This window comes from Chaetura pelagica, unplaced genomic scaffold (genome assembly GCF_000747805.2).
Source record: "Chaetura pelagica isolate M959 unplaced genomic scaffold, ChaPel_1.0 scaffold50, whole genome shotgun sequence".
Lineage (NCBI taxonomy): Eukaryota > Metazoa > Chordata > Aves > Apodiformes > Apodidae > Chaetura > Chaetura pelagica.
Genome location: NW_009952366.1, coordinates 8,381,130 through 8,404,915, shown reverse-complemented (window position 1 = coordinate 8,404,915; position 23,786 = coordinate 8,381,130). Strand labels below are relative to the sequence as shown.

At 36.7% G+C, this 23,786-nt stretch overlaps 1 protein-coding gene across 1 annotated transcript in view; it reads left to right on the top strand.

Moving 5' to 3' along the window:
• Nucleotides 1-248: 248 nt before the first annotated feature.
• ANKS1B (ankyrin repeat and sterile alpha motif domain containing 1B) overlaps nucleotides 249-23,786 on the top strand; it is a 423,652-nt gene continuing 400,114 nt past the window's right edge. Inside the window, 1 exon segment of the mRNA XM_010008039.1 lies at nucleotides 249-382. Within this exon segment, the coding sequence (XP_010006341.1) occupies nucleotides 249-382 (134 nt within the window).

The following is a 23,786-nucleotide window of genomic DNA, read 5'->3' as shown; positions in this document are numbered from 1 at the left end:
GGGGGGAGGTTCTTTCTTGGCCTCGTCCTCCCCCCTCTTCCCTTCCACACTCCACCCAGAAATGATCCAGTGAAACTAGGAGGAGGTGATTCTCCTCCTCCCTCCTGCTGCTGCTCCTGCTGGTCTGGAAGGGACTGCAGGAATCCCTGCTCCGCTGTGAGGCAGGGGCTGGGGAGGGGAGGTCGTTCTGTGCAGCCAGGGGGCCGCTGTGGCCCGGGTGGAGCCCTCCCGGTGCGCGGGTCCTGACCATGGGGAAGGACCAGGAACTGCTGGAAGCTGCTCGCACTGGGAATGTGGCTCTGGTGGAGAAACTCCTCTCTGGGAGGAAAGGAGGGATCCTGGGCAGTGGATCTGGAGCTATTCCCTTATCAAGCTTACTGAGGTAGGGACATCGTTCCCCATCGGATGCTGGGGATATTAACCTCTTCTTCCCTGTCATCGTCATCGCACCTCTCATCTTCATTTCCTTTCCTGCATCCTTCATAGTAACAATACATCGTTCACTCTCTAGCCAAGTACAAGTGTGCCTGTGTTTAAAGTCACAGGCAGTCATTTTATTAATGTAGTGATACAGAATTTGTTGCCTTCCATGCGTCAGGAAGGTACTTGTTCATTCTGTTGCTAGCTGTGGTGCAGAACTTGGGTTTTTATTGCTGGGCTAATATGCACATTATACTAATTACTCATCTTCCCTTTGATATTTCATCTTCAAATTACTACTTTTAATCGGAGATGGAAGCATTTATCACAGACAAGGCATTGCATTGTGAAATTATGTACAAAAAGCCATCACTTCACCCCATACTCTCATCCATAGTTGCTACCCTCACTTGCAGAAGAAATGAGGCATGCTGTAGTAACAAGCCTATAAACCAAAGAAAGGGAATATTTTATTATTATTTTTTTAATGAATGACCATCAAGGCATAGGTGTAAAACTTAGGGAGCAGGTTAGGTAATAGCAGCATTACTTTCAAGGTACCTGGGTTTAGTGGAGTGAAACTGGGTTACTGGCCATGTTGGGTGAAAGGACTTAACTTTAGACATTAGTCATATCTTGGGTATTCTACAGCATGGCTTTGATGTTCAGTTTCATCATGCTCTTAAGTGAGAGCATTATCACAAGCATTTATGACATTTTACAGTACTCAAACACAGAAAGGTCTGCAACAGACAGTCCAGTGTTCAATAATACACTGGGAATAGCAAAAGAACACTGAAACACTGGTGAGCTAGAACTTAAATTAATTGAGTTTTTGTTATTTAGTTAGCTTTTTTTTTTTTTTTTTTTTTTTTAGAAAAGGTCTAGAGAAATGGAAATAGCTTAATTGAAAAGATATTTCTTATTCTATAGCCAGTACATCCTCATCAATATATTTATATTATTTCAGTAATAATTTCAGAAAATTTTGTGTAACTGCTGGAATTATACCTGTTTATACTATATTATAAAGTCTTGTTACTTTGAAGCTGGTTTTAGTGCTGTAAACAACAACAGTTGAGATATTCATACTTTAACAAAGTTGTATGGTACAACCTACTAGTTCAATTGGCTATTGCGCTATGGTTTAATTACAAGCCCATTGACCAAAATCAAAACACACAGTTCAATTGCTTTTTGTGCTGTACTTGAGTAGACTGCTTAACAAGGAGTATGCCAGATAATTGGTTGAATTTAAAATATGAGGCTTCTTAAAATGTGATAACTTGGGTTTTTTTGTAAGTACAGAAGTAGGTTCACTTCAGTACAATGACTAGCCATTTATAATCCAGTTCTACTGCGTGATTTGTGTAGTGACTTTCTTCAGGGCTAGTGCCTGTGCTTTATTTTTGCACTGTTACATTCATGTTGTGTATCGTAAGTTCTGTGTATCCAGAGGGAGTGTACTTGCTTGTGTTTTTCTTTTTTATTAAACACTGTTTAAACAGTGTTTTCGTTTGTTTAGACAGAACACATTGACCATGTGTTTTGTATATACAGATGTGTCATGAGAGTCATAGTTTGTTACTCAGAATTTAAGTATCTTAGGTTGTAAAGTCAACTGTAGGTTTTCCTTTTGTTTTGTTTTTGTTTTGTGTTTTGTCTTTTTTTTTTTTTCTGGAAGTACACTTAGCATGGAAAGAGGTAAAGCAAAATAAAGCAGCTACTGTTTTATTGATGATTTTTCTTACTACTGTTATAAAGAATGTCTGTGGCTTCTGGACATACAACTTCAAACACTAAAAGTAAAAATACATTTTCAAATAATTCAATAATGCATAAACATTCATAATCTAACACAGTATTGAACATAATGCTTTTTAGAAGGAATCTTAGTAATGTAATTGACTTCACTAGGCATATTCAAAGTAGAAGGTACTGTGCATTGTAAAAAGTGTTTTCAATAAATAATTACATGTGCTAGGTATTTTAACATACCTTTTCCTGGAGAAGTTGCATGATCTAACTGCTGCCAGTAATTATGAATTCAATCCAGAATGACATGCAAGATTAAGGTTGGATATAACTTGCTACAGAACACATGAAGATAGAAGAAGGTACTGAAAGGGAGTCATATGAATGTCTTGATCCAGTTTAGGAAATCAGCACTTACTGAAAATAGCAAAGTTGTAGAAAAGCTATAATTGTACACTAGAATAAAGTTTGAGGTTGGGGTGATCTAAAGATTTTTTAATAGAAAGCCAATTGAAGTAGCTTACTAGTACAGCTACACTAGTATTTTTTGTATAAAGTTTATTAGACTAAAAACTGCTTTTAAGGGTTATAATAAAAAGAAAGCAGCAGAAAAAAATATAAGAACATTTTTTTCTTCTTTTTATAGAATCTTTAGGAATCATTGTGTTTGACAGTGACTCCTGCTGTTTCATTGATCATTATTACTTAGTTCTTAAAACGGTGCCCCAGATCTGTATCTGTCCTACTCTGGTGAGAAAGGTCCATCTTGCTTTTTCTTCTTTTGGTAATACTCTTCCTATCATTAAGGTTGGAGAAGCCCAAGTCTTTCAGCATATAAATGGACTAACATTGTACTTGATATGTTCATCTGAGTAGCAGTACACTTTCATTCAGATTTCTAAGTACTGGAGACAACTCAGAAAAAGAAAAGGCTTGGAGCCATGGAGGGTTTAGCCACATAAACTGAGTTGTCTCTTTTTTTCTTTTTATTTTTTTAATTTGATTTGCAGTAATCGTGTGCTTTTTAAATGAAATTCACATTTTTAAATGAAATTCACAATGTACAAATGCACGTGGATTGTTATTTGAATGAAGGAACAAACTATCTGAGCTCTGATCTCCTGTTTACATTTTTGTAACAATTTTTTCTGACTTATGGAGTAATAGAATCACAGAAGGGTTAAGATTGGAAGGGACCTTAAAGATCATCAGGTTCCAGCCTCCCTGCTATGAGCAGGGACACCTCACACTAGACCAAGCTGCACAAGCCTCATCCAACCTGGCCTTGAACACCTCCAGGGAGGGGACATCCAGAACCTCCCAAGGTAACCTATTACAGTACCTTACTGCCCTCATGGTGAAGAATTTCTTCCTAATATCTAAACTAAATCCACCCTCTTCCAGCTTAAAACTATTACCCCTTGTCCTATCATTATGAGTCCTTGTAAATAGTTCCTCCCCAGCTTTCCTGTAACCCCTTCATGTAGTGGAAGGCCGCTACAAAATCTCCTCAGAGCTTTCTGTTCTCTAGCCTGAATAGTCTCAATTCTCTCAGCCTGTCTATCTTAGTGTACACTCTTAGTGTATTTTATGGCACTTGGGGGGAACAACAGGGCAAGCCTTTGTATAGTTGTCTTATATTTGAACATTGATGTTAATTGTAGAGTAAATTATCTAATTGTTACACAGCTTTAAAAAGTTTAGGAAAAAACATTGTTCTGGAAGGCTTTTTGAGCACACATGCAAAATATGTGATTGAATTCCTGTGAGGATTTAAATGTATGCTTAAAGCAGAGCATGTGCAAAGTGCATAAAAATGATAAATACTTCATTAACAGGTCATCTACACCCCAGTATCTGTAATAGATACAGATTAAGACCTCGTGCCCAAATTGATTCATTTAAAGAAATGACAACAAATCAGTGATGTTTGACTGTATGGGCCATATAACTTTTTTCAGTTCAGGAGAAGCTTTGAGAGGTCCTGGGTCCATTTTTGGCCGCCTACTTCAACTGACATACTTTGGAATATAAAGATAGTGAGTGAGTATACTGAGGGTGGATTCCAGGAATGCAGAAGTTAGCATAGAGCATAGCAACATACCAGAGCAAGTATAATCCATAGTAAACACCTGGCATGGAGTAATATCGTTGCTTAAACCTAGATATCTTGGGGTATTTTACATGCCCGTGAGTTTTTGAGCCATTTGCATGGGCTGATGGACTTCTAACAAAGAACCATGGAGATGTGGAAATAATCTAAATTCCAGGTGGGATATACTAGGACATCTAAAGCTGTGTTACTTATGTGTAGGCTACAGTCTCCAACCCAAAACATTAGTGCAGGGCTGAGATCTGTCTTTTTACTGTGAATCAAGGGTATTTTAAGACACGTCAGTAGACATTCAGAGTTTAAAAGACTGAAGTGTAAGGGAGGTGGCTTTTCTCTGTTGTTTTGTTGTGTTGTTTTTTTTTGGAATTCCACTTCCAGGAATTGGCATACGTTAGTATATTAATTATGTTTCATATATTAAAAAACCCCACATCTTTTAGGTGTGTGTGATTGCAAAGAGAATATTGACAGACAGATCTTTAAAATATTTTGCAGGCTTTTGTATTCTTCCAGTATAAACACAAAAGCTTGAGAGTGAAATCCCACAGTCCCTCTAACTGAATGTATCATTCTATACCTGTATCCCAAATCATGTAAATGTATGTTAAGCAATTCAACACGTGGAAAGAGTAGATTGTTTCTAACAAACCTGTTATTTTTAATGTACTTAATTTTATTATCTCTGTAGGTATATAACATGTTTTTATTGACTAATCAGTTTCTTATTATTGGCTAGAAACAGCCTTAGTTTCTTTTCGAGTGGAGAAAAATTACTTTGAAGATTTTAATGTATCACAGAGACATTATCTCATTTGCCCACTTGCAGTCATCCACATGCCTTTTGCCCCTTTATATTTTACAACCTAAAGAATTATTAGTTCTTGATCAAATGCTATTTTTTAGCATTTTTAAACTTTACATGTTAAAAGAGCTTTGGGTTTTTAGCAGGACAGAATATGAATGGATGTGAAGTGGCACAGAGTAGTAGGGGAGGGTATGTTGTCCCTTTCTTGTTCTTTGTTGGCTACTGCCCTTCCACAGCATGAGAGGGTGGAGGAGCCTACATGCTGTTTTTCCCCTTCCACACTCAGCAGACTGTGGCAGGACACAGCTCTGTTCTTTGCTTATTCTTAGCACAGTTACACCGTGTATAGGCCTGGCCGAAGATATTTCTCATCCAAAGTATAAGAAGCCCAGCAAGCAGATTGTCAGTCCGCGAGTTGCAATCTGTTTCCTCATCTGTTTCTCAGAGCAGTGTCTTGCTTGCTGCAGAGCCACAGTTTAGCCCGATGGCCTCAGTGCATGCTGAGCACCACACAAATCTACTTCTGTCCTTGTGCAGAGCCATGTAATTCGCTTGGCTTGCTGTGCGAAATCGGATTGCACTTCAGTATGGCTTTATAGAGCAGGAAGTGTTTCAAATATTGAAATCACTTATGAAGCTTTAGTTAAAATTTTAGCAAAGTTGTTTTCACGTTATAATGTAAATAAAAAAATGAATCACCTTATCTACAAAAATAAAGGCACTGGTTCTGTTTTTCGTTACAAATAGTGTTGTTTAAAGTAACAGAAACTTTGTTAGGTTGGTTTTATAAAGAAATTGTATTATATGAGGCTTGCAGTAGCAGGGCCCTGGGTTCACCTGCTTGTGAGGTTACTTGTTTCTATATTAGAAGGTGTTTATTTCAGACAACTAGTGCAGGTAATAAAATAGCAAGTATTTGTTCTAATTTTAGTTACACTGCTTTTAATTAATACATGGAGACTTTTGTACTGTCATCCTAAGCAGAGACCAGTATATCCAGATTCCTCAATCACCTTCTTGTCCTGTTAGAGTAGGAAACTTAGGTCTTTTAGGCACGCATTTAATTTTCCTTCCTTTTGTCTTTCAGTATGAAATGCAAATTAATGATCACTGCAACACTTAGTTTATGCTGTTTGATATTAGTGATAGTTGATTGCTGCCTTGATTCTGCATTCTTGCCCTTCCAAAGTATGAGCTTCTCTTAAAACTTAACCATATTTTTTTATTTTATTTTTATTTTCCCCTTCCTTAGACTTATTCTTATTTCTGAGAAACGGTTTCAATTAAACTTTAGACAAGATTTGTTCTATAGAACTTCTTGGATTTCTTCACAAGTTTGAAACACATACAGTATGTAGCAATACGCGCAGTGTCCAGGACATCTGGTAGAAATCGCATTGTTGAGGGCAAGGCAATTAACAAAGTTTGTGTAATAAATCTTTCCTCAGAGCTCAATGTGATCCTGGTTTCACAGCTCTGTACTTAATCTCTATGGATAAACTTATTTCTCCTTACTCCAGATCTTGTTTTCTGAGTGTTGTTCAAGTGTGCATTCTACTAATTTTCTAAAATGTGACACCAAATGTAAAAAATAACCACCAAGAATTGTACACCCTATGTAAAATCTACTGAGGTCATATTATCTGCCTATAGATAGGATCAAGATATGGGATGTAGCAGTGCTGGGAGGACTGATGGAGTTTATGATGGAGTCAGGAAGATTAAAAAGAGAAATTTTACAAGCTTGTTAAGAAGAAGGTAAGGAGAAAAAACCAGAAAGTTGAAGTGTCTGTAACTTAAAAAAATTATTTTAGAATTCTTCTAGAATTCTTAGCCACTAGAAGGCTAGTGTCTAACTCTGCAGGGAACCATATAAATGCATTTTCATCACCATCTTGTTTTCCCCCTTGTCTGACATTGATGATTTGAATAGTTTGGTAATGCAATAGAATTAATGCTGCTTTATGCATTTTTAAATTTGATCTATGACATTGCTGCTTTTAAGTGGTAGTATTATAGCAGAACTATGAGGGGAAATAAATGAAATAAAATGAAGAATGATGTAATCTGAAAGGTCTGCTACCTTGTGACTTGTCAAGGTTGGAAATGCTATGATGGGCAAATACAGATACTCTCAAGGCAAGCATTTTCACAGTCACTGCACTAGTGATCAAGAAAAACATAGCCATGTTTCTAAAAATCTACAGGTAGGTTCTTTTATTTGCCCCAGATTCAGTTTGAATAGGTATTCGTGGGTGAACTGTTATGGAACTGCTTGTAGCTCTGACTGCTTGAAGCATCCTATAAAGAGCTTTAATTTATGCTACTGGTATCTCATCCTCAAGGGACAATATGCAGTTACACTGCCTTTCCTCCAGCAAGCTTAGCCTGCTCACTTGTACAGGTGACATATAGAAGAGTTGCACAACTGGAGTTCCTTTCTGCCATGGAATATTTCTACTGGCCACTTCCAATCAGAGTACACATCCTAATATTTTTTTATTACTTCAAGAGAAAATATTTTGACAACTTTTAATGTTAAATGTGCAAGGCATAATAAGCAGTGTTAATTCCTGCCTACTGAAAACAGCATTTTCATGGGCATGGATCCTTTTGGGAAGTAAGGAATACATTCTGTTTGAACTTTATAGTCTTTATGGGGAGACTTTTATTACTTTTTAATTACCTTTTTCCTGATGACAGGATTTTCAGTATGTTCATTTTGCATTTAAAAAGTAGTATAACAGCTCTTCTGTACCTAATTAAACATCTATGAATTTCTAATACTGTGCATGTATCTAATATAAGGAAGGTTCTGTGAGATTTAATTGCAAGAGGTTATGCTTTTATTAAATAATTTTGCACTATTTCCTATTTCTTGCACATATGTTTTCTAAGAAAAAGGAAATGCTAAAATGTACATCTTGAGAGCAATTTAGTTCCAATTAAAAACACTTAGTAGTAGCCGTGTTCCCACAGGTGTTGATGGCTGTGCTAGGTGTCTAAGTTCCTATTATAGTGAGTGGAGATCTAGTCAGTACAGTTAGAGTAGCTTACAGAGTGATTCTGCTCACCCCAAAGTAGATACTGAATTATTTTATTCCAAACAGAATCACATCCCAAATTTTAATCTTGTGGTTAAAAATATTTCAGTGAAGAACAGGGGAATAATTCTAATTGAAGGTATGTGCAGAATATATATTAAAATGATCACTTAAATAGCTAAGCTAACAACAAATGTATCTCTTTCCATATTTTGCAGCTCACTTGTATGAATTCAGAAATAGTAGACAATAGGTACTGGCCTAGTAATCAATAGATTATCTGGTCAAAAGGCAGAATACTGGATGGTTGAAGTTAAGAGATATATGAAAAATGCATAAAATGCATGATGTTGTATCACATGAAATTTGTTACAAGTGTGTAATAATGGAATGAAAAAAAGGTTGGCTGGAGCTGAAACTAGCGAGGGATGAGAAAGGCAAAAGTACATATATTGACAGGAAAAGAAACTGTGGACCCACTGCTCAGTGGAGCAGGAGACCTAGCAACAACAGGGAAAGGCAAGACACTCATTGCCTTTTCTGCATTTTTGGGTTTTTTTTGATGGTAAAGTTTCATTTCCCTGGTTCCTGAGCCTACTAGCCGACTTTGTGTGGCAGTGAAACATTACCCTCAGTACAGGAAGATCAGGGGAACACTTACATTCAAGGGACCAATGTTACTGCAAGGCTGCTGTTACCTGTGGATGGTCATGTCAAGCATGGGAAGTTTCTGATGACTGGAAAAGGAAAATGTCATGCTCATCTTCAGAAAGGGCAAGAGGAATGTTCTGGGGTCATCAGGCTCATCAGTCTAACCTAAGTCATTGTGAAAGTTGCAGAGCATTTCCTCAAGGAGGTGATTTCCAGGCACACAAAGAATAGAATGTGATTGAGAAAAGCCAGCATGGATTTACCAAGCTCAAATCACGCCTGACTAACCTTAATTGCTTTCTACGATGAGCTAACTGCCTCTGTGGACAAGGGGAGAGCTGTGAATGCTATTTCACTTTAGTTTAGAGCAGTCTCTAAGTCTAAATGGTGAGCTATGGGCTGAATAAGAGGATGTTAAGGTGGGTGGAAACTTGTCTAGACCTCATGGCTCTGCAGACTGTGATCAACAGTACCACATCCAACTGTTGGTGTCTGCTAGAGGGTTTCCTGAGGATTCAAGAGTCAGTATTGATTGCAATGTATGAAGTATAGCAGATTTGTAGATGATACCAAACTGAGGAGAAAGAATTCATATGAAGAGTCACTATTAGGAGGGACCTGAAGAAATCAACTGATAGGACCCCTTTTTTTTTTTTTTAATTTAAAAAAACAGGTAGATGCTGTGTCACATGAGATGGTTTAGTGGTTAGGGGTTGTAGGGTGGACTGTTGGACTTGATGATCTTGAAGGTCTTTTTCAACCTTGATGATTCTGATTCTAAATTAAGCCAGAGCCGTTGTAAGTTGGGAGTGAATAATCTCTCAGACCACTTCAGGCTCTTATGCTGGAGTTGGACAAATTTTTGTGTTTCTCTTCTTCTACTGTCATATTAGTCATTACAAAACCATCAAGATCACATTTAGTCTTTAGGTTTAAGTTAAGATGTAAAGTATTCATGTTGTCACAGTGTGAGAAGTGTCCAGGAAACAGATACGTTTTAGAGAAGGTAAAAAAAGAGAAGAATTTTATAAATTGGGAATAAAGTTGGGAATATCTTCTGGAAGAGGTATTTTCCCTCTGCAGATTGCCTGAATTTCCAGTCTTTGTGATGTAACTTTCTAGTGTGTTACTGGTAGTTCTGAGAGGTAAAGTGTCTTCCATAATCACTTGCTGACATGTCAGGGTCACTGTTTTCTATTTTTAGATGCTACTAGATATGAGTAACGAATCTGTGTGCCTGGGTTATTTTTGCAGATTAAAACACACAACATATGAATATTAGCAGTTTGACCCCAGAATCTTAATCAAGTAATTGCTAGAGGTTTCCTAAAAAATGTAATTTACAATTATATTTAGTTTTCAATTTTCTCATGTAATTATTTATCTACTTCCATATCCTCCTTGTCATCTGTGTAGCTAATTTGACAGATTATGCTTGTAAGTAATTTGCAATCACTCTGCTTCCTGTTTTGTGCACATTTATTGCAGAGCAGTATCTTGCATAACCAAGTGGTCCAATGATCTGCCAGAGATCTTCTCACATCATGTGCATAAGTAACATTTCAGAGATCCAGATATACCAAAAGTAGAAATAAAGCATATGGTATATAGTATATGTTACAATTCCGTTGTTTGCCTGTCACAGTAGTTAAATCTATCCCCTCTATTTTTACTTTTATATAGACTATGTAAATCTTCCTTTAAGAAGGACTGGAGTCATGACATAAGCAGAAAATGAAGCCAGTAAAAAAATGGAACAAGCGTGTGTTGTGGCTGAGGAGAAGTGGCTAGAAGACAGGTGGAGAGAGAGACCTGAGTAGGAGTTTTGGAGTGTTTTGTGAAGCAGGCAGCATATAAAAACATGAAGATTCTGGAAGGCCAGAGATGGTTGGTAAAGTGAATGGGTATAAGAATTGAGACTGGGAATAAAAACTGAGACTGGTTAACCACAGAGGCTAGCAGTGGTGGGGAGCAGAACAGGCAAGTTTAGGACAAGAATCAAGGAACAGGACAAAAGGAGTTGTGTTTGTCAGAATGAAGAGAAAATGTGTATACACTGAAATACAGTTTTAATTCAAAGCCTGACATTTTTGTATTTCCTTTTCGTAACAAATATTCATGAAACACTTTGCAAACTGTCTTATTTTTTTGAGCGCTAAAATAGACAGCAGTTCATAAAGTGCCATCAGTCATTCCATTAGTTTAATTGGACAGGGTTTTTGTGATGGATATAGAGCTCTTAATAATCTGTAGTAAAGTTTTGCCAAGATGACACCATATGGTGAAATTTCAGGAGGTGTAGTTTCCCTTTTTATTAATGATAAAATTAAGGCTGCTAGTACAGTTTTTAGTTAGACACTATCCTGTAGTCTTTTCTTTTGCAAGGTCCTTACCTTGGTTGCAGCTCAGGATAGACTGCTCATTGAATAAGCAGTCATTCAATATTTTTTTATCCTTACTGTTCAATGTTTAGCCCCTAGCCTTATTTACTGCACACAATTCAAACTCTTCTCTAGAAAAAGAATTATTAATTTTTCTCCTGGGCTTTTCTGTGGTGTTTGTCACTACAGTATCTGACTGCTTCACAACACTAATGAGTTTACTATCACAATAATTCTGTGACTGCATAAGGTTGTTCCGCAGTTCATAAATGCTAACTGAAGCACAGTTAGACTATGGTGAGAAGTATCCACTGACTTGGTGTTTCTAACTGGTGCTACAAGGAGATAATTTTTTACAGTGTTAATATAGTTAATGTAAAAATGTAGGAATGGTTTTCCTTGGTCAAAATAAAGGTTCATCTAGCCAAGTACTCTCCTCCAGTAGTGACTGGGAGTTAAGAGGCAGATCTTGGAGGAATATAGTAGAAAAACAAGCATATAGTAAGTAGTAATTCCTCCAGTATGCTCTCAGTTTCCAACAAATTACAGCAGCTTTCCAAGACAGATGCATTGTATTTAATAGCTCCAGTGGATTTTTTGCATTTGTTCAATTGGTCTTTGAAGCAATGCAAATTTTTAGCATTCATAGTCTCTCACAGCGAGGGTTTCACATCTTAATGAGGTATTATGCGAATAACATTCTCTATAAATTAAGCAGCATTGAACATGTTCAAATATATAAGCATCTGTTCAGATATTCAGAGGTTTGTTGCTGGAGACACAAAATCCAGTTCTTTGGTGCAGCATTAAACTGCTGTTCCTGTTCTGAACTTGTTGAATTGACTTAGTAAACACCAACACACATTTTCATGTCTTTGATTTTTAAAAAGAAGAGAGTTGTTATTCAGTTATTTCCATTATAGGGGATAGGACTTCAGCTCTTCCAAGATCAACATTCATTGCCAGGGAAAAACAATATGGAATAGTGTAATTATTAAGGCTCATACACACATGCAAGCAGAATGACTTAGCACCAGCATTTTAATCCTTGCCTTTACAGCCTCAATAATTTTTAATCACTTCTCTGTATACATAGAAATGTATATATTTCAACAGAAAAATGTGTTTCTTTTGATAATGTAGATATAGACTATCTATGTGATGGTGAAAAGAACATAATGAATTTGGAGATGCCTGTAGTAATTCCCAGAAAATACAACTCCTGATGTGTATCTAATATTCTTATTAAAAATTATGTGGGATTAGAGGTGCTGGACGGTTTTTTGTGGGGTTTTTTTGTACTTTCTTTTTGGCAAGCGTATATGCATATGAACAAAATTCCTGTTATATTACCTGAAACAACAAAGGCAAGAAAAATCAAGCTTTAGTTGTTGAGAGAAATTTGTAAAGATGGAAATGAAACCGCTGTGTTTAGGGGAAGGTTGTTATTTTCCTTTCTTCTTTTGTGGGAAGCACTTATTGAGAAAAGAGTAAGGTCATTCCCCAGTGATGAAATGTTTCCTTTTCGATGTCATGCCCTAGAAATATTCTTTGAGGCATAAATGGGATGTGTGTCATTTCCCCACTTAAAATGGTGAATCAGAGTTAATAAATTACTTTAGGAGTAAGCTTTGCAGTAGGTGAAGCAAATCCTGGTGACTGGTACTTACCATGTTGGTACTGCTTAACTAGAAAAGAGAGAAATTTCAGGATTCAGCTTCCATGTCCCTGTCATTCAGGCAAGAATAAATGAAAGAAAAATAAAATGAAAAGTTCATTGTATACTTGCAGGCCCAATAATTTTGACACAGTGTCAGTGTTTGAGGATACATCCATCCCCTGTGATCTGACGAATATATGTGATTGATGTGGAGCTTCCTGTAACAGTCTAAAAATATTGGTACTTGACTGTGACATTCTTGTGATACTATTTGTGTGCACTTTGTGAGCTATCGTGAAGATTATAAGAAACGCAGCCAAGAAAGAGGATTTGGATCCAGATGCAGATTTTGCAGAAAATCCTGGAGAAACAATGGGAGATATTCAGTATGATGTCATTATTTGATCTCTTCTAAATCCTAAGAAACTGATTTTGGGGAGCAGGTTCAGGCTTGGGCATCAGCTGCATTTTGCGGTGGACTATTGAGAGAGTGGGAGCAGAGTCATGAGAAACACAGTGAGATCCAGAACCACACAGACTCTTTAGGTTCCCTTTACTCACCTCTCATTATGATCTAAATCACATGATCACATATGTCTATTATTTAAAGATATACACTGTTTGAAAGGCAAATTTAATTTGAAGAGATGGAAGCATGTTCTTGAAAAGAACCCACCTTAATGCTTTATTCACGTCAAGAATTAAAGTGGCAAATGTCTCATAGGGTTAAAGTTCCAAATGTTTCATCAAACTATCTGTATGTGTATTTTATACCTGTTTCTACACGTACAAAGCCACTGCTTAATGACTTTCCCCTAAAGAATAGTAGTTTATTTTGGGATATTTACTTCTCTGCTGCAAGGGTACAGAGTGTCGAAATCTTAAGATAGAAGTAGGTTGCACTAGATTTGAAAATATTGCAGTATTTTGTTATTTTAAATATATATAAATATATCTATATATGTAATAGTTTAAAACAAGTACATTTTAGCTGAAAGGAAAGATCTACAAATATGTATAATTAAAGGGCTCTCAGCAACAAAGAATAATTGTTAGATTTCAGAAATGCTTCTAAGGCATTAGCTTCTGAAAATAAAGACAGCAATGCTGAAATAAGAACATTTTATTTTTGTTCTGTATTTTCCCTTGTTGAATGTGTCACCTACAATCAGAAGAGAATCTTTGGCTTCTATTACTTCTATTACTCAAACTAAACCAGTGACTTCTTCAGTTAGTGTTTTGGAGTAAACTTTATTTGGCTAAAAAAAAATTGAACCAGTTTGAGATGTGACTTTTAACAATGAGAGATACTCAAATTCTTAATTATTTTGAGGGTGAGGGTTGTATAATGGAAAACTAAGCTTTTTGTTGTAAGTTTTCAAAACATGTTTGGAGTTGACTTTAAAGATAGTGTCTTCACTCGTTTGCTTAAACAAGAACTCCAAGAACCTAAACCCTGAGAAGCAGTTGTGACAAGGTATCCTTGCCACAGGAATCATTTAATTGCTCCAAAGCTGTGTAAAAGTTACACAGTTGTCAGAAAATGAGTAAATATCAGAAAAGGAGTAACAGCCAACAGAAATCTTGTGAGGTTTTTTCCGAAGCATAAATAGTTTATCCAACACTTGCTTCTCCTTCTCTTGCTTTAAAGCTCTCTTGGTTCTGACATGGCACAGACAGGAAATAAGTTTTGAGAAAAGCAAGTGATGTTGCTACGAAATATCTGCCTTTTAAACAGCCAAGGGAGGATCCTCACTGTTAGGCTGCCTACTTCAGTAGACAACCTCCAGGGAATAAATCAGCTGATTATAATATTGGTTCTTCCCTCAATATCTAAGTATTGTTTTTATAGATATTTTTTTTCCTCACCATCCCTCCTTTTCCTCATTTAACTGTTTTTCTCTCCTTCCTTTCTCTCACTGTGACACCCAGCTTGAAAAGGGGAATAAAAGGGGAAGTGAAGAATCCTGAAGATCATTATGCAAACATTGAAAAGTAAGACCTTGCAGCAGCTACTGACCCCGAGTCCAGTATGAAAAAAAAATAAATTCCAAGTTAAAGCTTTTGGAGAATGCAGAAAGATCTAGATTTGACACTGGCATGGAAAAATTGCATGTAATCAGGACAGAATTTGAGTGGCCCAGAAAGCCAACTGTATCCTGAGCTGCGTCAAAGAAAGCATGACTAGCAGGTTGAGGGAGGTAGTCCTCCCCCTTTACTCAGCTCTTGTGAGACCCCACCTGGGGTACTGTGTCCAGGTCTGGAGCCCCCAACAAAAGCTGTAGGAGCAAGTCTGGAGGAGGGCCACAAAGATGATCAGAGGGCTGGAGCACTTCCCCTGTGAAGACAGGATGAGACAGTTGAGGTTGTTCAGCCTGGAGAAGAGAAGGCTCCAGGGAGACCTCATAGTGGCCTTTCAGTACCTGGAAGGGGCTACAGGAAAGCTGGGGAGGGACATTTTACAAGGGCATGTAGTGACAGAACAAGGGTTAAGGGTTTTAAGCTGGAAAAGAGTAGATTTAGATTAGATATTAGGAAGAAGTTCTTGACTGTGAGGGTGATGAGACACTGGCACAGATTGTCCAGAGAAGCTGTGGATGCCCCCTCCCTGGAAGTGTTCAAGGCCAGGTTGGATGGGGCTCTGAGCAACCTGGTCTAGTGGGAGATGTCCCTGCCCATGGCAGAGAGAGTGGAACTAGATGATCTTTAAGATCCCTTCCAACCCAAACCAGTCAGTGATTCTGTGATTTCACTGGGGAGCTTGAAATAACAGACAAAGTGCTGGGCAAACCTGGCAAGGGACACAGGATTGGTTTAGGAGTGGGGCACGATAACTTCCTGGGCAGAAAGATATAGATCCACTTTCAGAACCTTCCTCAAAGGGTTATGAAATCTAAGAAGTGGCAAATTTATTTAGAGACTAGATAATACATGGAAGTGGTTGAATGTTGCCTGGTCTTTGTCCAACAGACCTGTAGTACATGTGAATGAATCTGTCTAACTGCTTGGAAAAACACCAAAACCAAATCCACCAGCTCTGAAAAAAGGGTGAAGGAAGGAGCTCAGTCCCTCTGTGGTATTCCTGTTTGAATGTGTTCTTGGGTTAAAAAAAAACCCAAACCTCAGGAAAGAACGAGACAGCAGGCCTTAGGATCACTCTAAAGGATGGAGCCAGAGTGTCTAGACCTCTTTGGAATGAAGTATACTACTGGCTAGCCTTCAATTCATAGTAGCTAATTACTCAAATCTCCTTTAAAAATATGACTTTCTTAAATGACACAACTTACCATTTCTGGGTAAGTTCCCAATACAGTCTAAAGAGGAAGTAAGAACAATTATTCCAGAAGGTCAGCTCATAGTACACATCTCTCTCCAAGTTTCATTTACCTTGTGAGATGCTGTGGCATTTTCAAAAATTCCAGCAAACGTCATACAGCATGCATCTTTACAGTCTTCTGGAATTCTTGGTAAAGTCCAGAATACAGCTGAGATCTTCCTGAGAAGAATGAAACTTTTGGGAAAACTGACAATTCATGATATTTCTGAAAAGTACCTTCAGTTATTTTTGGATCTTTGGGGAGACCATTTCTCAGCTCCGTAGAGCACAATCTAGGTACCAGATTCATTTCAGACTGCTGCACCACCACATTTAATGGGCATCAGATGACCCCGTTATAAAGCTTATGAAACTCTGCAAAGGATTACTTTATTTTCACTGTAACTAAAAGGCTAAAACCCTTTCAAAGCAGTTGGATTGATGCTTATATAAGGAGTTGTCAGGAACTACTACAAATGAATGCAGATTTACCAGAGCAGAGAAGGGGCCTGTCCTGTCTGGGTCAGCAGTGCTCAGTGCATTCTTCTAATCATATGCAATTTTAGTCAACCAGCCTAACACTCAAATCATCACAGGCAGATGCACTCTAGTTTTGATGACAAATCTCTTTCCCCTTGCAACTCTGTTAGGGCTCATTATTATACATCTAAGCATAAAGAACTTGACAGTAATTTAAATGATTAAAATATTTGTTTTCATTTAAAGTTGGCATTTAAAGCATACTAGGTTAGTTTATGAAGAATTATTTTCTTTCTAAAAGTCTTTTCACTTTAGTTTTGATGGTCATCACACAGAGTTAGTAGACAGTTTTAAAAATGCTGAAAAACCTGTCAACAAACAGAGGAAACAATGGCCTGACTTGAACTTCTCATTTGAAAAGTAATCTGTCTCTCAGTTTAGTGTTACGGTGCTGTGCTGAACTTGGCCGTATGGAATTCAGTATCTGATTTTTTTCTATCATATTGAAATGATTGATTCATTTTGAGCAGATTTTTTGGTCACTAAGCATATGGTCTGAATAGTAATTACTGTATCCAAAGAGAGGTTTGTCTTGCACCCCTAAAAATTGATTCTCAGTCTTCATCTGGAAGGATTTATCTTCAGCATAACAGCTGAAGACTTGCACACCTAAAGGTTAACTTGCATTCCAAGTTTAAAAAAAACCCAACACAACAGATTTTGACTAATAGCAATGTATTCTGTAACTAGACACTGAACATACTAATGATAATGTGTAGCTGAATGTTACTGCTCTCATTTGTGCTAAATATTACATACTTCAAACTCTGTTAGTGCTTTAATAATTAGATTCTCTTTTCCATTGGAAACACCATCAAGTTGTGTTTACATGTTTTACTGTTAATCAATAGTGTGCTAGCCTATAATTTTCTCAGTAGGTCAGTATTTTCCACTACAGCTTAAAAACTTAAATGTAATTAATTGTTTACTTTATTGTCACAGTTTTGGGTTTTTTTTGTTTTGTTTTCTGTTGAAGGATGTTACTGAAATGCTAATGATACAGGGTTTTGTATCACCATTTTCCAGAAAGTAATGCAAATAGGAGAAAACATATTGAAGAAACTTTGCAAATTAAGTTGAATAAATAAAGTCTTACCTATAGAGGAAACATTGCAAGATCTGGAAATGGGCACAATCACAGTTAGGTAACTGTGTTCATTTTGTAGATTTATGCTTCAGTGAAAAGAGCAAGTTCCTTTCCCTAGAGTTGTTACCTCAAGTGATACTATGACATTGAAGGTGTATGTCCTTTTCCCCACAACCCCTATCTTTTTTTCCAGTAAGTAGAGGTGTCTGCCTATATGTCTGTAGGTGTGCATGAATGTGTAACATAGTCATGAAGGGCAGATAATCCCATTGAAACAGTTAGTAAAATCAAAGAAATGCCAGCTTTTCACTTTGAACTGCACTAGCTTTTGTGATATTTATAGTGATCTAGGTTTATCAGCATAGAAATGACATGGACTGTAAGAGAACCAGAAACAGTAGTTAATCTGGTAACCATATAACTCACGTCTGATGCAGAGACTCAGGTTCAAGTCTCTGGTCTGTCATTATCCCAAGAAAGTTCTCCTACCACTGGTTTACACAACACACACGTTTTCCTTGGTCCAAAGATTACACACAGTTGCATAAACATATTGAAATGCTTTAAAAAAATAAAAAGTAGAACTTACAAACATTATTGGTCAGGACACTTGCTTGGAGAAAAAGAACAAAGGTGAAGGAGGACTTTCAGCTTCCCATCGTAATCCAGCAGTATCTCACCCCTCCCTCTGGCCCCTCCCTGCCTCTCTGTCTCCCTCTCCCCATCGCTTTCCACTAATCTATCATTCCATCCATCCCTCTGTCTCTCTACCTCTTTTCTCCTGCTTTCCTCTCTCTCCCTTCACTCCATCTACTCTCTCTGCTTCCCCTTTTTTTTCTCTTTCTACCAGTTTAAATCATAAAGAGAATCACCTGAAACAAAATAATACAAGAACACAGATCAAAAAGCATTGCCTATTTAGTTGGAAATAGACATAAGGATATAGTGAGAAAAAATAGTCTGAAAAGAGAGAAGCTGGTCTTTGTTTAGAAAAAAAATGGTATTCCTCCCTTAGGCTGATCCAATGACAAGGCTGATTAGACTGAAACGGACAAGTCACCCATAATCCTATCTAACATTAAAAAGGAAGAGTGAAACAAAGGAGAAGACATGTTTTACTTAGAATCTGGAAATATGCTTGGGTTGTATAATATTTTCTAGGAACTGAGACTTACCATCATAAGAACAGCAAATATCCTAAAAAATTACTAGAGTATTTGTCTTAGTATATTTAAGTTCATGAAGGAATAAAAGCCAGTGGAGAAATACCTGATAGGAACATGAAGTATTTCAGACAATCAAGAAAAGAGCTTAGATGACAGCTACAAGAGTGAAGAAAAAAAAAAAGTGTGACTAGGGATAACTGGCAGTAAAGAGAGAAATGTTTTGGATTCATATGCATTTGATTGACTTCATTTTACTAGATTGTGTTGGATGGATATCACATGTTCAGAAATGCCTTTCTTTTTATGTATGTTAAACAAAACAATGTAACACTCAAGTGCTTCACATTTACAATGGAGTTGCTTTTGAATAAACATGAAGAATAAGATAATTAAAGTAATGATTTGTATAGAAAAACAAAAAGAGTGGGGAAAAGTACAGTGACTGGCTAATTTAGTGGTTTATAACAAACCTAGGGAGATGGCTTTGTTAGTTAAAAGAGATTCAGTGGCATGCAAATGTGACTACAATTCTTGCAGATCTTAACTAACTTTGTAAATGTTATAACTGCATGTGCTTGGCTGAAGCACTATTAGGTCCAAACTGGCTTTATGCAGACCATTCCTATGTCTCTGTACCCATGTTTGTCTGCAGACAGTCTGCCCATGCATAGTGGCGTGTTGGTGGCATATCGTAAGTACATGAATGTTGGACAATATCAAGTGGTATTCTTCAGATAAAATTCGCTATCCTTCCAGGGTACAAGATGGATGGTGCTCCCTTAGTTAGTTGCTATTTAGTATTTTCTCATTGTTAATGTGAGCTTATGCCATTAGTGCACATTATGCAATGTTTTTATAAAGAGATTTATTTTCCTCACAAACTTTTCAGTAGAGTTTTGCAAACATAATGCATTTTTTTTTCCAAAAAACCTTGTTTGATGTCAGGGTATTATTACTCCATTTTACAAATGAGTATGTCAAACCCTGAGTCATTAGGGTCAATGTTACTGGCTAATTTTAGATGTGTAGTTCAAACACCTAAAACCCCATTTCTGATTTTGCAGAATATTTGTCACCACATACTATTTAAAAGTGAAAAGCACAATTTCCTTTGACTACCAGAGCAACTGTTTTTACAGTTGAAACTCAGGATATGAAGTTTGGGCACCCTGAAAGTTGCATACTTAATGATAATTCTTGCAAATATAGATTTAAAACACTTTCCTACCATCAAGAAAAACCCTCTATGTTAGAAAATAACTATGTGTCTAGGACAACATTACACGACCCTGCATACCAATTTGTTCTTTTCCCCATTGTAGTCCTCTAGTTCATTTAGAATATATCCCCCTCTCTGTTTACCTTTAACAGGTTCTGTTGCTACAGAATCATGACCTACCTTTGCAGTGGGTTGCATAGACCTAGGTTGCCATGAGATTAAGTTTAGAAAATGTGTTCTAGCAGAGTGTCTAACAAATGTTCCTGTTCATTTAATGAAAGTTCAACTTGTCTGCTTTGCCTGACTGCCTTCTTAGTTTTAGCTTTTACTCCAAATATCTTGTGCATCTTTGTGTCCTTTCATAACTCTTACCCTGGAGGCTGATGTTTCCAGTATTTTTACTCACCTATTTTCATTCTTTCAACTTCCCCTCTCCAAATTTCCAGTCTTGCCTGGTCTAGTTCAGTCTTCTTTTCTGTCTTCTGATTTAATTTTATTTTGATATTCCAGGGATTTCCCTTTTGCTCACTCACATTTCCTGCTCTCAGAAATCCTGTGTTATCTTCTATGACTCTGTCTAGATCTACTTTCTTAGAACTCTTTAGTCTGAGGTAGATGTCTGAAATATGACATTCCAACCCAAATAAAGCAGTTGTAGTCATAAGCAGGGAAAAATGTGCTTTTACACTGAGGAATGGAGGTAATGCTTAAGAATAGGCAGTGTTGCTAGGGCACCTTCTAAATTTGCCATCCATAAAGAAGAAAAGTTAGCTAGAAAAAGAACATCCCTGATTCTGGCTTTTTACTGATGGACATTAACAGTTTAGAAGGGTTTGTACAGGAAACCATTATTTATTTAATTCTACATGGTAGGATGAACCGATTTGTGGAATGCATTAGTGCGTGAATAGTACAGTCAAGGAACTTAGTGTTTATAAAAGACAGTCTGATTATTAGACTAGAATGAAGGGAATACTGTAACCAAGTAGTATAGAAATAGTTTGAGAAATCCTAAAATAATATTGAGATTTAAGAGAATTGTCAAAAAATCATGCATGAAAATTCATGAAGATTTGTGGGTTAAAAACCTGCTAGTGGACAGTGTACAAAGGGGTTTTATAAAAGGATTAATTAAATCCCTCAGTAAATGAAGTTAATTTTATTGGTTTAACTGGTTACTCTAAAGAGTGAATGGGAGTCTTTTGTGCCAGTAAAAGCACTGTCTTGCTCACATCCAACATATATGCATGTTACAGCTAGTAACTGCTGTACAGCGAACAAAAAATAATACACTAAAAACCTTGATAAATATAAATAATACACAGTAAAACCTTGAAAATAGGCCAGGTTGGATGGGATTTTGAGCAGCCTGGTCTAGTGGAAGGACTAGGAATCTTCAGTAATAGTTGGAGCTCAATAAAACAGTTTGATAATGAAAGAGTATTACAAGAATACCAAAGAAATAATAAAGATTATATAAAGAATGCTGAGGATGCAGGAGTTGATACCAGATACTTTAGATAACCACTCTGTACAGATACTTTTGTTTTTGTTACCAAAAGTATTGAGAAATCTCAAGAAAGCTCAGGGTGCCTACATTCTCTAACAACATATAGTAAGAATACTCCTAATTCCAGTTTACAACACAAAAACACAGGCAAACAAAAGTAACAGAAAAAACATCCCAACATGTAATCTCAGTTCTTCCCCAAGGCTACAAAATAAAAGTGCCTGAACTGTGATTTCTTGTCACATCTTTCAGCATAGACAAGTGGTTCTTGTCATTTTAGAATCTGCCTAGAGTTCCTCAGATGTCTACATTTTGGTATTAAGTTTCTTTAAACTTTAGCTTGTCTACTTTCAGTCTTCCTGCCCCCTAAGCCCCACATAGGATTTGTTTCCTTTTTTATCTTCCTCTTCTTTGATGTCTGTAGTAAAAAATTTGTGACTTACACGGTTGATGCCTGGGAGGCAGTCTGGTGCCTAGTTCATTTTGTGTTGAAACACCCAGAGGAATTAATATGTAGCAATACCTGCAGGTAGTTGGGGCAAAATCTGTTATTTAGCCATGTAGTTGATCTAGGATCTATTCTTGTGATCTCAAATAATTGTTTTTTTCTTAAATAGTGTATGAAGACTAGCATACTATCACTAGTAGTAAATTGTGACATATTTTCAATAATTTCTTAAGTAATTTGAAGCTAAAGCAGGTTTTCAAATTGGTGAAAATTTTCTCATTATAGTAGACTGCTATTCTAATCTGTGCTACTTTAACTTGATAAAATTATGCCCTGCACCTACAGATTTTCTCTTTCATTTTCAGAAGCTGTATCAAACCTAATATTAGTGATTGTAGGCAGCACCTAAACTGTGTATTTACAACTTAAACTTCATATCTAGGTGCCCATGGTTTGAAATAGATCCTTATGTTTTGTACTGGATCTGTGAAAACTGTCCTCCTTATCCTTCCATGCTCAAGATGCAATTTGCAATGCAGTTAGAGAGCAACCTTCATCTGGTGGTGCTTGAGGCTGAATCTGAGAGCTGAAATGCTGAAGGCCCCTGAGTTTCACTTTCAGTACATTACCAAAGATTTTGAAGCCGACAGGATCTTATCCACATCTTCAGAGTGTTGTGCTGACATTCTGAGTGTTGGATTTCAACAGCTGAAATGGACAGAGCATGTATTATTTTTCTATTACATTATTCCATGTCAGGTGTATTAGAGTATTTCCTAGTCAGGTGTTTATGAATGTGTTTAGAGAAGTGCATGATTGAAAATTTATGGAAAGCACAGCAGACAGTGAATTAAAAATTACAAGGAGTAATGTCAGCGAAACATTATAGAGTTGACTGATATCAGATTAATCAAATACATTAAGACTTAATTTAAACAGATCTGGCATTACCAATCCCCCAAAAAATCATCCATGTATGTAGTTAGCCTTCCAAAGTGATTTTGTGGCACTTGTGGTCAAGGTAAAACAAAGCTCTTTTTCTCTGTCAGGCTTAAAATTGAACAGTTGTCAGAAGACACTTTTAAATTATAATTGCTTTCTTATTTATAAGTAGATGAACTATTCAAATATTTTTATTTAGGAATACATCTTAATAAGATTTGAGTAGTTCCTATAAGGACAATAATTATTGTTAATGTTTGTCTTCTAGTTTGTGATATTAGTGTAATATTACATCATTTTATTATTAAATTATTCTCTATTTATCTTGATCTTTTGCCCTAAAATTACATTTTCAATGGCAGTTTTTTCAACTGAACGTAAGTTTTAAAGATGAAAATGTAAGAATAACCATTAGTTTATGAGCACAGAATTGAAAATGTGTTAGTGACTAGCAATTGCGGAATTCAAGATAAACTATGAAAGCAAGAATTTACTTAAATGTGAACAAATTTCATATTTCTGAAGGCATCCAAAGTCACAGAACTAAGTATATTCATATGCATTTGGAAAACTGATTTATCATGGGGACAAATAAAGGAGGAGGATGGGAGTGAAAGGTAGAAAGGATAAAACTACGGAAATGTCTTATTTAAAACTGTAGCTGCTTTTCTGGAACATGTGTACAGTGTGAAGTAGTAAAAGGGAGGGTGTGTTCTAGGAGAGTGAAAG